This window comes from Lepidochelys kempii, chromosome 16, assembly GCF_965140265.1.
Source record: "Lepidochelys kempii isolate rLepKem1 chromosome 16, rLepKem1.hap2, whole genome shotgun sequence".
Taxonomy (NCBI): domain Eukaryota; kingdom Metazoa; phylum Chordata; order Testudines; family Cheloniidae; genus Lepidochelys; species Lepidochelys kempii.
Genome location: NC_133271.1, coordinates 18668752 through 18684286, shown reverse-complemented (window position 1 = coordinate 18684286; position 15535 = coordinate 18668752). Strand labels below are relative to the sequence as shown.

General features: G+C 43.5%; 1 protein-coding gene across 9 annotated transcripts in view; it reads right to left on the bottom strand.

Moving 5' to 3' along the window:
* NUP214 (nucleoporin 214) overlaps window positions 1-15535 on the bottom strand; it is a 77513-nt gene that overhangs the window by 26780 nt on the left and 35198 nt on the right. For 8 of the 9 annotated variants that reach the window (XM_073314484.1, XM_073314481.1, XM_073314485.1 and 5 more), the window contains 3 exons: window positions 13778-13886; window positions 4107-4182; window positions 3165-3273 (listed from right to left, as the gene is read on the bottom strand). In XM_073314484.1, the coding sequence (XP_073170585.1) occupies window positions 3165-3273; window positions 4107-4182; window positions 13778-13886 (294 nt within the window). The remainder of the gene's footprint in view (window positions 1-3164; window positions 3274-4106; window positions 4183-13777; window positions 13887-15535) is intronic. The other variant, XM_073314482.1, reaches the window with a different exon arrangement.

Sequence of the window (15535 nt, the reverse complement as noted above, 5' to 3'; positions counted from 1 at the left end):
GCATAGGACATTTTGGGGAGGAGGATGTAGAACTGGGCAATGATGGCAGCAGGTTCAGCATAGGCTGCAGAGGGACTCTAGCATCCAGCTGCCTTTTCTGAACCTCAGCCAGACGCCTCAACATGTCTGATTGCTCCTTCAAAATCTGCAGCATCTCTTCCTATATGGCACGCTCTTGTTCCCTGCATGCTCTTCTGTCCTCCCTGTCCATGACCAGGTCCTCAGACACTAATCCTCCATGCTCTGAGCTCCGTCTTGCCACTCTCGAAGGCACGCACTAACCTATTGAACATGTCCTCCCGAATCTTCTTTTTTCTGCCTTCTAATCTGGAAAAGTCTCTGTCCCGGTGTGGAGGATGGGCCAATGGACAAGGTTTCAGCTGCAAGGAATGCAACGCACAAGGGTAGCATTGACAGTGCATGCATTGTTTCTGGTGCAAGGTTAATTTTTTCTTTTTCTTTTTTTTTTTTGAACAAAACAACACCCTGCAATACACTTCACTGCAAGCCACTGGCTATTGCAAGCGTCGGTTTGCTGCTCCAGCCAGGGTGAGTAAGGCCATGAGGCATGGGCAAGAGGTCTTGTGCTGCTGCTTTTGTGAAGACATCCCTGGGATCACAGGTTGGAACTTGAGAAAAGGCCCCTTTCCCCCTAGCAACCTGGATGGTGCTTGAGGACAGGGACCAGGGTAGAGCCCCCCAAATACTTTCTGCTTAAAAAACAAAACAAAACTATTTTATGGGTCGGGGGGTGGTAAGGGAGAAACAGGAAGTCACCTCTCCCCCCCCCTTTTTTTTTTCCAGTGCTGCTTGCAACACACAGTGATCCCTTCCAACTACAACCATGGCATGTTTGGGAAAGTGTGGTTGTGAGATCCATATTTCACCAAACAGGGGGGTTGGATTACTAGTTGAATTGTTTGCGGTTTAAGGGCTAGCATCGAAAACTTCCTCCGTTTCCTCTAGGTGACCCTATGCGATATCACTCTCCTGAGGGTAACAGACGCAGCAAGGGAGCAGATGCTGCAAGCGTCTGGATACAGAACAGGTTCTTATGCGGCAATGCTGCGTGCTGCAGAGTTAATACTGGAGTGGCATGGGAAAGTGTCCTACCATGGTGGATGAAATAAGGCAGACCTTCCCAGAAACTTTCTGCAAAGGATTGCAGAGTACCTCCATGAAAGCTTCCTACAGATCTCCAAGGAGGATTCCCGGGCCATCCCCACGCACATAAACAGTCTTTTTTGGACAGCACCCTCTGCATAGCTGGCGTGGCCACCAATACCCACTACACCTATTTTTTTGTTCAGATTAAACATAAAAAAATAATTGCATGTAACCCCGACAGCTTGACTGGAAATGTGGACTCACCAGAGGCGCCTTCCCCAGCATCACGCTCTGCCGTTAACTGGTCCTGTGCAGGGATGGGCTCTAGGGTTAAAAACAGTTCTTGGCTGTCTGGGAGAACAGATCCTCCACTTGCCTGCCTCACATTCTCCTCCTCCTCTTCATCAATGTCCTCCTCGTTGTTGCATCCTGGGGCTCTTGGGAGGGATCTACAAAGTGTTTTGGGGTCGTGGTGGGGTCACTGCCGAGAATCGCATGCAGCTCCTCATAAATGCGGCATGTCTGTGGGGCAGAACCAGAACGACTGTTCGCCTCTCTTGTCTCCTGGTACGCCTGCCGAAGCTTCTTTATTTTCACATGGCACTGCTGCGTGTCCCTGGTGTAGCCCTTCTCCCCCATGCCCTGCACGATATCCCCTATGCCCCGCATGATCTTGACACAGATATCAGAGTTTCTTCTGCTGGATTGGAGCTCTGCCTGTACAGACTCTTCTCCCCACACAGCAATAAGATCCACCACCTCCTGTGTACTCCATGCTGGAGTGCGTTTGCAGCCTTGTGTCTCCATGATCAGCTATGCTGGCGAGCTCTCCACGCTGATCAAATAGGAAATGAAAAATCAAAAGTTCCCGGGGCTTTAACAGGGGAGTGGCTGCTTCCTGTGTACCTGACATGCAGTGGAGTGGAAAGTGCTCTCCAGAGCGGTCACAGCAGAGCACTGTGGGACACCTCCTGGAGGCCAATTTATTCAAATTACACAACGCAGTGTCTACACTATCCTCATGTCAACCTGTGGATGTTGAATCAAGCACTACACCTCTCACGGAGGTGGAGTATAGAAGTTGACTTTACAGGCCATTTAACGGTGGAAGGGACTCGGTAGTATAGACACATACATTATTAGATCGACTTAACATGGCTTATGTCAACCTAAGGTTCTAGTGTAGACCAGGTCTTAGTCATGGAATAACAAAGTCCATTCACGCGTATCTTCACTTCGAAGGCAGCAAACGACTATTGTATAAAGACGTGTGGGCAATTCCAAACTCTACATAATCACAGTAGAAGTTAACACTGATCTCTGAAACATTCTTGTGTGTATCTTTGATCATATTTCAAACCATTGGTGCAGCAACTCATGGTAAGGAGGTCTGCAGTAGCCCTTAAAATAGGTAACTTATCAACTGCCTAACATGGGTTATTCTGGTTAATACCCACAAATTCAGAAATGAATAGGGGACAGTCTTACTGTTACCTCTAGACAAGGATGTCATTGTGGCACTTCAGTGGAAATCCTTTACACAATCTAAGAGCTTGCCTACATAGTAAGTTACTGCATGGCAAGCCAGGATGTGAATCTACAGTTCAACAGCTTGCCACAAAATCATCTCGTGTGGATGCTGCTACAGTGCAATGAAAATCCCAGAGTGCAGCTAAGCGTACCGTGCTTTCAAGCCCTAAACAGGCTTCCGTTTTAACTGTTTTTTTTAAAATACACCAGTGTCCAGTTCAGATACTTCAAACATTTAAAGGGAACACACAAGCTAAATATTACGTGTCGTCACCTTGGTTCCAGAATAAAAAAGGAACTTTTTCAAGGCAGAATTTTAGACAAAAACCATGTGGATGGGTTGAGTTTTGAGCAGCTGTTCCATTTATCTTTTGTACCTTTGCTTTTAAAACTCTCTCTCTCTAGACTGAAATAGTAAGAGGCCAGTCAACAGGAGCTGAATCAGTGTCTTGATTTTTTTCCCCTATGCTCTGAAGGACGGGCCTTCTCCCATTTTTGTTTCCATCTCAATAGAAATGACAACTGACCTGAGATTTTGTTGCCCGCTGATATTTGACCAGCTGTAGTAGTGATGGTACATGGTATGGATGTAGATACAGGTGAAGACTGTGCCTTAAGTGAGCTGGTTAGAGATCCCTAAAAATACAAACACCACTTAATGTAAATATTACGTCACTGCACGAGCGTATAATTGAAAAAACTTTTTTTTGAAGTTACTCTGTAATTTTGAGGTGGATTTGGTGTTAAAAAAGGAAAGGAGCACTATACCTAGCTAAAACTAGGAGAAGCTGGCCAAAGCACCTGCCAACACTAACAATGCATCTTGTCCTTATCTGCAGTATACCCCTTCCTATTACAGTTGTGAGACCACACATAGCTCTACAAAACTCAATAGACAGCCCATACTCAACTCTTCCAACGAGTCTCCAATCTAGCCCAGCAAACCTCTGTTACTGCAGTTCTGAGGCTCTCCTGAATGAAGACTGACAACGTTAATGGTTTGGGGATGTGGATGACCATTAACCTGTAGTAGAATCGAATCCTCCAGTTGAAAAGGTTTTATGGAAAATACTGGATGCGGAGAATTATTCTTTCCCCTGATTTCACCACCAGCCTCTGTTTTTGCATCAACTCGCAATGTCCATTAACCCAGTTGACACTATCTCCCTCACTGTTAGTTTCAGACTGACCAGCCAGTCCTGATGCTACAGTAAGACCATGGCCACTTGCAGCCAGCAAGCTATTTTCAAAAACAAAACAAAAGCAGTAGAGTTAAGCGACATAATACAGATATGTCTGGCACTATCCAGTCAGGGTCACAGATTAAGCAGGAGTTTGAAAGGAATGCCAGATAGAGATTGTAGAACGGGACTGCAAGACAACCTATTTAACAGCAGCAGAAACTGAGAGTGGTACAGCATCTGCCTGGCACAGTGCTTAATAGGTAAAAGGTAAACATCAAGAGATACCTGCTTGGCTTGATTTGTAGCAACGGTAGCCAAAACTTGGTGGACGGCTTGGGCTGCAGACTGAGGTACGGAAGATCTTTAAAAAAAAAATAAAATAAAATAAGATTTAATGAAAGGCTAATTTAGAAGCAGGTCTCTCCCCAAAGCATCGACTTTTGAGAAGTCCAGTACAGCACTGACAGCAAAGATTCTGAACACGTGATTCTAGCAAAACCCAAATGAATAAATCAGATTATGGAATAAACCTCTTAAATGAATAAGCCCCATTTAACAGAGCGTGGCTGCAAATGTGTCTAAAGCTCTAGACTTAAGTGATCAAGTCTCCTTCACACCCATTTATGTCACTGAAGAGAAGGCAGTGAACCCCTCTCTATTTCAACAGGGAATTGAAGAAAGAATCAGCAGGTCAGGGGATTGTGCATGTTATACACCAGGCATAAAAAGGCAAGAGGCTTTCCACACATTCCAGAGCCTGGAACTAGATACAAATATACGTAATTCTCATAAGCGATGAACAAAAGGAGACAAAAATGTGGAAAAAACCCCCTGCACTTTGGCTTCAAAGTTGTACAAACAGTGAACTAGTGAGAAAGGGTGGTGGCCTGGTTAATCTGTGATTGATAATGTGATTGCTTGGTTAGGGTGATATGAAAGCTTAACTTGCTTTATAAACTGTACTTCTGAGCCCATGGGCAATCATTAGTGGAAGGCAACTACTACTGGGATGAAACCTAGCTCCCACTGTGTGTCACATTATAGCTCTAATTATTAGAACATGGGAATTGCCATAGAGTCACAGGAACTCCTCCCATTAGCGGTCCATTTGGTCCAATAACATAGGTTTTAGAAGAAAGCAGTAAGGAAAAAACCTTATAATGACCTGTTTTCCCCACATCTAAACCAGTGACAGGTGCGCTGTAAAAAATTGTTCTCTCTCCACTATGAGACAGATCAAGATTCAGAAGTCGTCCTCTCCAGGCAGAAATCAAATCTGGGTCTCAAAAGTGCTGTAACTACTACACCACTCCAACTCCCACACACTAATCAGAAGCGTGTCAGTCAGTCACATGGAAAACTCAGAATTTTCCTAACATCCCAAGGGAATGGGACGAGTACACACAAGAACGATTTCTCACAGCCATTTGCCTTTTTATTGCGGGTGAGGGGAGGGGAAGCTTGACTAGGATTTGATGCTTTAAAAAAGACTGGCACTAATCGCAAGTCCTTCCCTACCAGCAACGAAAGCTCCCCGTGTTGCACACACTGGAATAGCCCTCTGCCCAGCTATCCCAACAACAATTTCAGCAACTGACTAGCATTAGTGAATGCTCAATATTAGAGGAAGGGAGGTGATAAGAAACATCACAAGATGCTCAAGGTCCCTGGGTGTAGAGAGAATGAATAGATACCCCCATGGCATTGGTAACTGGATGAGTCTCTCTCTCTCTGTCAAGCTACTTGTTCAAGTCCAGGGCATGTTTGTTATGGCAAGTCATTACAACTGACAAAAGTTTAATGGTCTATGTGCAATGAGTTGGCGATTTCAGTACAGGTTTTAGTAATCTGGAGTCCACATTCAAATCATACTTGACACCCTCAGAGAGGCCAAGAATTAAAAGGGCAGGAAGAGTGAAGTGCTCTCTAGCAATCCAGCAGGTGGTCCCTCCACAACAAGGCAGTAGGGCATTAGTGTGGACAGATGGCTTCACTTCTTAGAACCCTCAATTCAGCACTTCTCACATGCACGAAGATGTACTCTGCGAAAGCTGCACCAGCCAGAATTAACCCTATCTAGTGGCTCTAGAGGCATGCAGTGGTGCTCCTGGAAGGGTGTTTCATGTCCCTCTGCAGCTCATGTTCAGGGCAGCACTGACTGGTGCGAAGGGTGGTGGTGTGGAGGGGGTGGTAGAAGCTATAGCCAAGTCTCCTCAGGAGAACGCCTGCCCACCACAGACATCCCACAGCCTAGAAAATAAGTCATTAGTGTTTGTACTAAACACAAATAGCATTTCTGGTTCTACCATATGCCCATCCATCAAGTGATTAAAGGCACTTCAGTCTTGTGCCACACAGTGCATCCAACATCTGAGGTCATTTAGCATAACTGTACTCGTGAATGAGACGGCTTCTAGACAACTATTTTAGATCCTTTGGTTAGCAAGGATCTTTTTCATCCAGATCCCTCTGTCTGCAGACTGTTACACACAGTGCATTACACTGTAACAGTAATGCCCTATATCCTGAATGCTCTCCTCCAATCCTCAGGGCACAAGCTAGTCTTACGATTCAGACCATGTCTGCCTGCCAGTCAGGAACAAAGCCCTTTTATCTCAAGCCAAGGTGATGTCATGCATTTCTAATACTGAATCAAATGTCTAAGTCTGATGTGACATCATCATTCTGCACGCGCCCTCTCAGGACCACCACCCACCCACACGCTCCCTCCCCACCCGCCAGAACGACAACCATTCAGATGTATTATAACCAGACTGCTACTGAAGCTTCAGGGAAGGGCACCCCGCATTCCTGAACTGAATGGGAACAAGCTATGCAAGGAGCTGTAACCAGCCTGTATAGGGTGCACCGTGACCGATATCTCCACAGATGTTTTACCTTCAGCTCTACATACCATCAGCACACCCAGAGCCAAGTGTCAATAAAATCTGAAACCCAATAATGAAGGGGAAAAGCCAGTACCATGCCTGGAGGCTAGATTTGGTAAATATCACACAAAGATTCCTACAGGTCACGAATACATTGAGCACAGGGGATTGCCATTTCAATACTCAGAATCAGTGTACTGGCAACAGAACTTATTTGCTTGTCATCAACACAATATGCAAGATCCCAGGTGGAAACGCCATGGTAGTTTCCTATAGGTGATCATTTGAAAGCTCTTGCACAAACAATTTACCTGCCAAAAGCCCTATCTAAAGCCCACTTGACTAATGCACAGCTCCAGCAGATGTGTACACCAAGTTCAGTTCATTTCCACACACACTAGATTATGTACAGAATGCAGGGGAGATGAGAAAAGGCAGGATTCAACCTCAGACCCACTTACAGTCATAACACACTCCTAGCATTCTTTCATCCCAGGATCTGAAAGCACTTCTGAACATTAAGCCTAATCATACCTCTGGAAGCAAGTGAGCATTACACACATTTCACAGATGACTATAAAAGCATGACAGTTATGCAGCTTGCCCAAGATCACAAGAAATCTGTGGCAGGACTGGGAACAGAACTCAGGAATCTAACACACAGACCTTTGCAATAACCCCTTGATCTCACTTCTCATTACAGGTGGGGTATTAACGAGCAATGACTGGCAAAATAAGAGCATAAAGACTCTTCAGAAATACAAATCAGGAAGATGAGACATCCCCATAATTTCATTCCGGTGTTCCCTGAAGGTGCAGCAGAGCTGTATTCCTACTGTTGAACTACCCAAAGCAGTTCTCCTCTAGGAATGCTGTGTGTGCAGTACATCGCACTGCTCTCTCCCACGCACAATAATCAATGTTACAAGAGAGAAAATGAATGAGTTTCAGGGACTGCCAGGGCCTACAGATGCCCGAGGCAAGCTGGAGGAACAAAGCAGGACATGCTTGGAGACACGAAGCTAGCTTATGTGAGTTGCAATACAAATACAATTCCTTTCTCCAAGAAATCAGAGAATTGGAACATTCACACACAGCTCAAATACTTGATTTCTAAACACTTCATGGTCAGCCAGAGGAGACAGTCACTTGCTAGAGAAACAGAACTGTGGAGTTTTACTAAATAGCGAATGTGTCAATTAAAGTTTGCCTTCCCAAATCAGCTTTCTACAGGGACAGGGAGGAAGAGAGTTCTCTGGACCTTCTCCCCTAAATCAACAGTTGTGGCAATTCTACTGGCAGTGGAATTGCTGCTCCTTGGGGAGCCACGAGTGTTTGGGAAAATTCTTTAATCAACAGCCTTTTTTGTTTTCCTAATTAAGAGACTATTAAACTAGGCTTAAAGGTCACCTGTGTCTTATCAATTGGTGTTGCCGGGGCTCAGAGCCTCTCTGTGCCTTCTGCTTCTGCAGGGGGCCTTCGGCAGAGAGAGGTGCTGCTGGGGGAAACCCTCAGCATGAAGTCTCTTGGCTGAAAGCCACCTGCTGGAGCAGAGGGCAAAGAGGCTCTCAGTGCAGGCAGCAGATATCTTTCTAGCTGAATTGTTGCATGGCCTGGCAAGTGCTTGTGTCTGGGGTGCTCCCAACACTGGAGGGTTTCAGAGTATTGCCTACTAGAAGCAAATGGAAATTCAACTAAGGGCTGTGCAGGGGCTCTGAACAGAAGCTGGGCCCTAGACTCACATTTAACATAGAAGGATGTTCCAGGAGAAATGCAGAAGGAAGAGACAAAAGCAGGGGAGAAGGGCTACAGAGTAAACAGGTAGGAGATTCAACAGGTGACGGGGTGTGACTGAAATATTCAGCTTCTTAAGAGCCCTCCTGGTCCCAAACCCCTTTTAAAAAAAGAACTCTAAAGTATAATACACCCAAAACTGTCAGGTACTGAGTTTTGAGACAAGGGAGAGTTCTCAGCTGCTGAAGGCTTTTTTGATCCCATGTCTGCAGAATCCAAAGCTGAGATATATAATACACACACATCAGTCCTGGAAACCCTTAACTAACTTTTATCATCATGATGCAAAATAGAGCAAAAAGTAGTTTGAAGTGTCCTGTCAGGCAGCACCAGAGAATGCACTTTCCCTTGTCACTTTCAGTCACTGGTATCAGCTGGTCAAGAAAAGTGACAATTTCCAAAGCCAGTGCAGATATGAACCCCCCCGAGTGAAAGCCAACTTTCATCAGCAAAGCAGGATTACTTCTGCTACATGGACAGTTAACTTACTCAAACACTATGCTACAGCCATAAAAACTTTCACTTCTAGCTTCTTCTGCCTCCTATTGGCTACACACAACCACATATCGCAACACAAATGGAACTCTCAAATTACAAAGGTCTATTATACACCTGATCTAGTCCATCTTATAAACTCCAATTCCTCTGACTGCTACCGACAAGGACATTCATATTCTCTCCTCCTGCTCATGACCTGAACTCACTTCACTGAATGCGTTAAGCCTCTCCTCTTACTAGGTCTGTTTAAACTTTATGTTAAAATAGCTACAGACTAACACTTTAAATTTAAAGCAAACATAAAACAAGAATCTAAAGGTCCTAGAATACTTTAGATTAAAAAAAGTTAAAGATATCTGCTATGATTTCATGAAACAAGTCCACTTAAAAAAAAAAATATACAGACCACCTTTTTTCAGAGGGTCTCAAAGTGCTTCACAAAATATTGTGCCCACTGCACAGATGAGGAAACTGAGGCAGAGGGGTTAGTAACTTGCTCAAGGTCTCACAGTGACAGAGCGCCAAATAAAAGTCTGCCACTAGATAATGCTGACTCACTGAAGGCACTCTGGTTACATAGCACATATCAAGTATAAGGCAGACATCTTGTGTATTATTGCTCAAAACTATATCTTGAACTTTTGTGGTGACAAATTAGAACCTAGTGATAAAGATGCAGCCTCACTGTGTGGTGCTGGATGTTCTTTGTTATAATATATAAAGAAATTAAGAGAATAAAAAGACTCACTGATTCAGCCTTCCTGCTCCTTCTACCGGAGCAGTACAGAATGTCAGCATACAGGAGCAGAATGCTGTCGTAATGCGTCGAAGTAAAAGCCAGATCAGATCTGTCAGCTATTACCTTCTATATTCACGAAGGTTTTCCAAACCAATTTCAATCACAGATTTATGTACAGAGATCATCTCAATTTGTACATTTCTCTGTTCCCTTGTCAAATTACATCCGGATATCACTGAAGACATTTCAGTGACTTACTCTTTGCAGTAAGAACTTAAATTACTTTTAAAATCAGAGAAAGGTATAAGTGTATCATCTCCATGTAAATGATTTTGTGCAACTCATGACCTTAACATTTGCCAAAAAAGTTCTTCCCAAAGGGGAAATGATAGTGAGCCACTGATGTTTTATTAGAATATGATTTCTACTCACTCAGTGTGTAGCTACACTCGCTTGGTCTGATGAATGTTAGTGTAATAGATATATAGGATATTTATTATAAAGGTGCCAGATTGAAGGTAAAGCACAGAGCAGGTAAATACAGGCAGAGGTGGGGCAAGCTTCCACACACAGTCCCACAATGCTTCAGGATTGTTCTGAAAGGGTCACCTCTCAGAGGAAAATTTGGTCTTCAAGCTCCTTCAATCCTTAGCTCTTCTGATGAAACTATTAACAAAGGAAAGTCTGGTTCCAACTGTGGAGATGCCCTTTGGTTTTTTTGGCGATGAGATCAACCACACACTAACAACTGGACTGAAGCCACCAACTTGTTTAACTACAGGCCACAGAACACCTGACTAGATAATGACTAGAAATCATTGCAGCTCAACAACCCAGAGAAGGTGCTGCTGTGGCAAGAGAGAAACAGGTAGCCTGAAGTAGCAAAAACTGATAACAACTTTGCTGGATGAATGCTCTTTATTTAGTAATCAATGTGACTGGCTACCATGGGTTCTATTTGGTAGATTTTTTTTTAGATGGTACACTTTTATGAGGTCAGTTATACAATAAGGCTCTAAAAGCCTTTGAAATATAAAGGTATATGGCACCCCATGAATTATAGATACAGATAGATACTGCAAGTCAAACTATTTGAAGCTAAAATAGTTATATCATAGAGTTCAAGTTAACACTCATCCAAGATGTGCATCGATTGTTCATTTTGGATACAGCATTTCTAACAAGGCTGCATAACGGTGAGTGAGCTTATCATTGAGGCAATATAGTTTAGATATAGTTTCACTCCTGGGGGAATTCTGCACCACTGCACACGTGCATAATTAATGTGCCACACATTTTTAATTTTGTTGTTGTTGCAGAAAATAGCTTCTGCCGGAAAGTTGCTGCCATTCCATCTTTTTCGCACAAGAGGGCGCTATGGCGCTAGAACAGATTAGCAGCTCCTGGCCAGCCTCAGCAGAAAATAACTGTCTGGAAAGTTGCTGCAATTCTGCCTTTTCCCCACCAGAGGGCACTGTGGCGCTAGAACACAGCAGCCACTCCCAGCCAGCAAGGGAAGAGAAACAGCCTGCAGTGCCTTCTTCACAATGCCTGTCGGGTCAGGTCAGGAGATAGACAGTGTGGGGCTGCTCGGGGTCAGACTGGGGTTCAGACTGGGGTTCATAAGGGCTGGTGGGGGAGGCCAGAACAGGAGTGGAGGCACAAGGCCACGGTGGGAAGAAGCTGCAGGGCCACATGGGGATGGGGGAGGAGGTGCAGAGCCACATGGGGGAAGGGGATGGCTGAGTGGGGACACAGACACATAAGGACAGGGGGAAGGGGGTGCAGGGCTACATGGGGAAGGGGCACAGAGACACTTAGGGACAGGGTGAGGGGATGCAGGGACATATGGGGGCCAGGGAGTGGGTGTCTGAGTGGGGGTGGAGGGACACGTGGACATGGGTGCAAGGACACATGGGGACGGGGCAGATGTGCCTGACTGAATGGGAGAGGCTAGGGGGTCAGCCAGGGTCTGCGTGGAGGAAGCTCGCTTAACAATCCCTCCCCACCCCCCGAAAAAACTGTTCCATATTTTTCCCATCCATACCCAACAACCCTCCAAGTTCACACCCAGGCTCCTTCCCAGAAATTACTTCCCTCTCCCTCAGCTCCTCCATTACCCCCGACTCCCTCAAGCCTTTGCACTGCGTCTGACGGGTGCAGGAAATATGGTTCTGTATTGTAGTTTAAATGAATTAATACAGAACTCTGAGTAATAATATGCCTAGTAAGGAATTTATTTGTCAAAAAACATTTCCTGAATCTTTTTTGTTGTCTGTATTGTTACAGACATACTTGCTGACAGGTATTTTGAAATAAGTTACCCAAAATAATAATTGAAACTGGTGAGATTATAATGTGTTGTTTTGACAAATAAAATATGCAGAATTTTGCAATATTGTGTGCAGAATTTTTAATTTTTTGGCACAGAACATGCAACAAACAAACCCTGTAGAGATCACTTCCACAGGCTCATCCCAATTTGGCTTTTGGCAGGAGTTCTGGGCACCGTTATTTGGTCTACAGCTCTTCAAGAAAGTACTGTCTCAGAGGAAGGTAGTTGCTTTTAGGGAAAATGAAATACTAAGGAACTTCTGAACCTTCTCCAAGCATAGACCCTCAAAGCTGGACTCCCAGAGGTAAGCAACAACTGATGCTCACCATTAGAAAACACCTTTTCCAAGGCATTCTGATAAGCTACTTCAAAATAATACTGCTTTCCCTTCTCCATCAAAAAGAGGAATACAAAATACATGAAAACCAGAAGTGGCAAACTGAAATAGTTCCAAGAGGCGCATGTCCAATGCACACCATTGTCTAGGATAAAGCATTTGCAATTCCAGACAATTTACACTGGAAGCAAATGGTGAATTTATCTCTTTTTGTAATACCTTTTTTCTTTTTTTATCATGGTAGGAAGACAGCATAATCCTTAACTCCTCTAATACTTTTCAGTGGAAATCTCTCCTCCCTCACTTTTAAAAAAAATCATTCATTTCTCTTGGTTTAAACCATCACAGAAAACAAAACAAGATTTCAAGGTCATTACCAACAGAGAAAAGAATTAGTTTTCTGGCTGGCAGCACTGCCTGGTGAGAAGAGAGAAATCCCTGGAATGACCTGAGTTGGCAGCTGGCTGTGGAGTATGGGAAGGCCAACAGTTTCAGTTAAACTCACAGGGAAGTCAGAACCGCTTGATAAATTGTAAATTAAACAGTGAGCACATATTCGTGGGTTTCTGTTGAGCAAGACAGCCTAGCATCTGGATATATTTCTGGGGAGCTCTGCCCCAAATTCATATTTAATCCTTGATATATCAAGGGTTTTATACTATGAAGAAATTCTAACAATGTAAGTTACCAGAGAAGCTGGAGTATAAACTTAATCCTTCAGTGCAGGGACCCAAGGGCATGGCACTAGAGAAGTAAACTACAGAGCAGATGTTTTCTATGGCAGAGGGAATAAACAGGAGAGCAGCTGGACAGCTCAAATACACCGACACTCAGTCAGTTGCAGATGGGTGCGTTTTCCCCACTCAAAAGTAGAGGATACACGCAAAAATACTAGTAACTGGGAAGTGGGGACCATATAGCAAAGTTTCAAGCTCGCCACTGAGGTAATAGAATCCAGAGTTTGCATTAGCAAAACATAGGATCTAGAACCATAACAGAAAGGGGATGTACCAACATTTTATATTTACATACAACCTAATAATGAATAACGAATTTAATACTGATCCACTAGCCTAGATTATCAGGACTCTAAACCAGACACTGGAAATTTCCTGTTTAGGCAAATCATGTAGCATGTCCTTGAACAACTCGGGGAGCACAGTACCCACCACCTTTCCCCAGCAAGACCTGTGTGCTAACAAAACAGCAAGGAGCAGCTGTTCTTTCCTGCATTACTCCGCAAAACACTTCCACTTCAACAGGTTCAGATTATATGAAACAGTAATACTGCCCCCTACTGGCAGATGAACCTTATTGCAAGGGCTCATTAAAGGAATATATTAGAATGCAGAGAAAGGCACGCACCCTATTACCGCAGAAACAGCAGGTGCTGAGGCATTGTTCTTCAGTTCTCGCACGTTCACCACCTGAGGGACGTTCTTTAGAGTTGATTCAGTCAAGGAGGTGCTCACTGCTTTAAGAGTGAACAGAGATGAATCCCACCAATTAGCTGAAATATTCCATTGCACATGGATTATACAAGTATCCAGAAGAGTAGCTTCTTAACTAGACCACCACCTATGTACACTTGGGAGGACAGGGAGGGAATCTGCAGTACACTAGCTACAAGGGAACTCCTGATCTATTCAAATCAGCAGAAACCATGGATTTGGCTCAAATCTGATATGAGTAATTTACTGAGGATTAGAAAACTTGTGATTTATGAGAGCACATCTATGATTTATAGAGAATTTTTGATAACTATGCATGGAGGACATTAATAACTGGTGTGATAACTGGTATCAATACTTGACAGATCTCCTGATTGCAATTCAGAATTCTGGCCATTTTATTCTTGGAACTGCGATTATGATCATATCCCTTTCCTTGCTCTCATCCCCTCCCCGCCAAAAAAATCTTTCAGTGGAGAATAAAAGTCTGTATTAAGGTGCCACAATTATACTGTAAAAGAATGGCAAATATAGAAATACCTGTTGAGTGTGCATGATTGCTATTTTGGCCACATAAATGCACGCTCTGTGTTTGTCTATGTGCAAAACGTGAGTATGTTCAAATATTAGTCCTAGGTATTAAAAGTAATTTTGTGGGTCAGTTTGTGCTGGCAATGTCATATAAACTTTACTATAAATTTAGACTGTAATTACTGTGTAGAATTACTTATCGTAAATTAGTTAGATCACTTTGTATTACTCTAATTTACATAATACAATCCAGTTTACTGGATTCTGTAATATTTGGAATTACCGTATTTTGCATTGAGAGATTTATAGAGAGTAAGTCATACTTAACACAAATCTCTTACCTTGCCCTTTTTCCCCCCGTCCCTTATTAAACTTCTAAGATTAATGAAAAAAGAATTTTAAATGCCTAATTTACTTTTCCAGTATTCATGCTGTCCATCTACTTTTTGCAGTTCCATTCACCTTGGACAAGCAAGACAGACTAGTCAGTTTCCTTTTTGTATGTAGCTGAATTTTATTATTTCCTGCAATGATTGGGTGCTACAAGGGATGTGTAAATCCAAGCAAAAAAAAACAAAAAAACCCTCATATATGGAGATTTTTCTATTAAGGTCTTTTAAAACCCCACAGCCAGATCTAAGGACTAACCTACCTGAACCTAAAGTGTTCCTTTAATATTAATATTAAACTGTTCTAAAATATACATCTTTTAATGTAACTAACATGGTGAACAACTATTAGAATGGGCAACATCTTTTCCTTTTACCTTTCATTAATCATGGAGGATTTTTACATATAGATTGATTATTATTTCAGTTGTGCAATAGTCAACTATCAGGAATTCCTCGGGGCTTATGTATATCAGATGATCGTAATGTTAGTTTTTGAAGATATATAGCAGGCGTGGCCAACCTGCACCTGAGAAGGAGCCAGAATTTACCAATGTACATTGCCAAAGAATCACAGTAATACGTCATCAGCTTTCCACCCCCCCTGCCCACTGGCAGCCCTGCCAATCAGCGCCTCCCCGTACTTCCCAAACGGCTGTATCATGGAGTGCAGGAGGCTCTGGTGGGAGGAGGAGGAGGACACAGCAGGCTCAGGGGAGGGCGCGGGAAGGGGTGGAGTGGGCGCAGAGCCT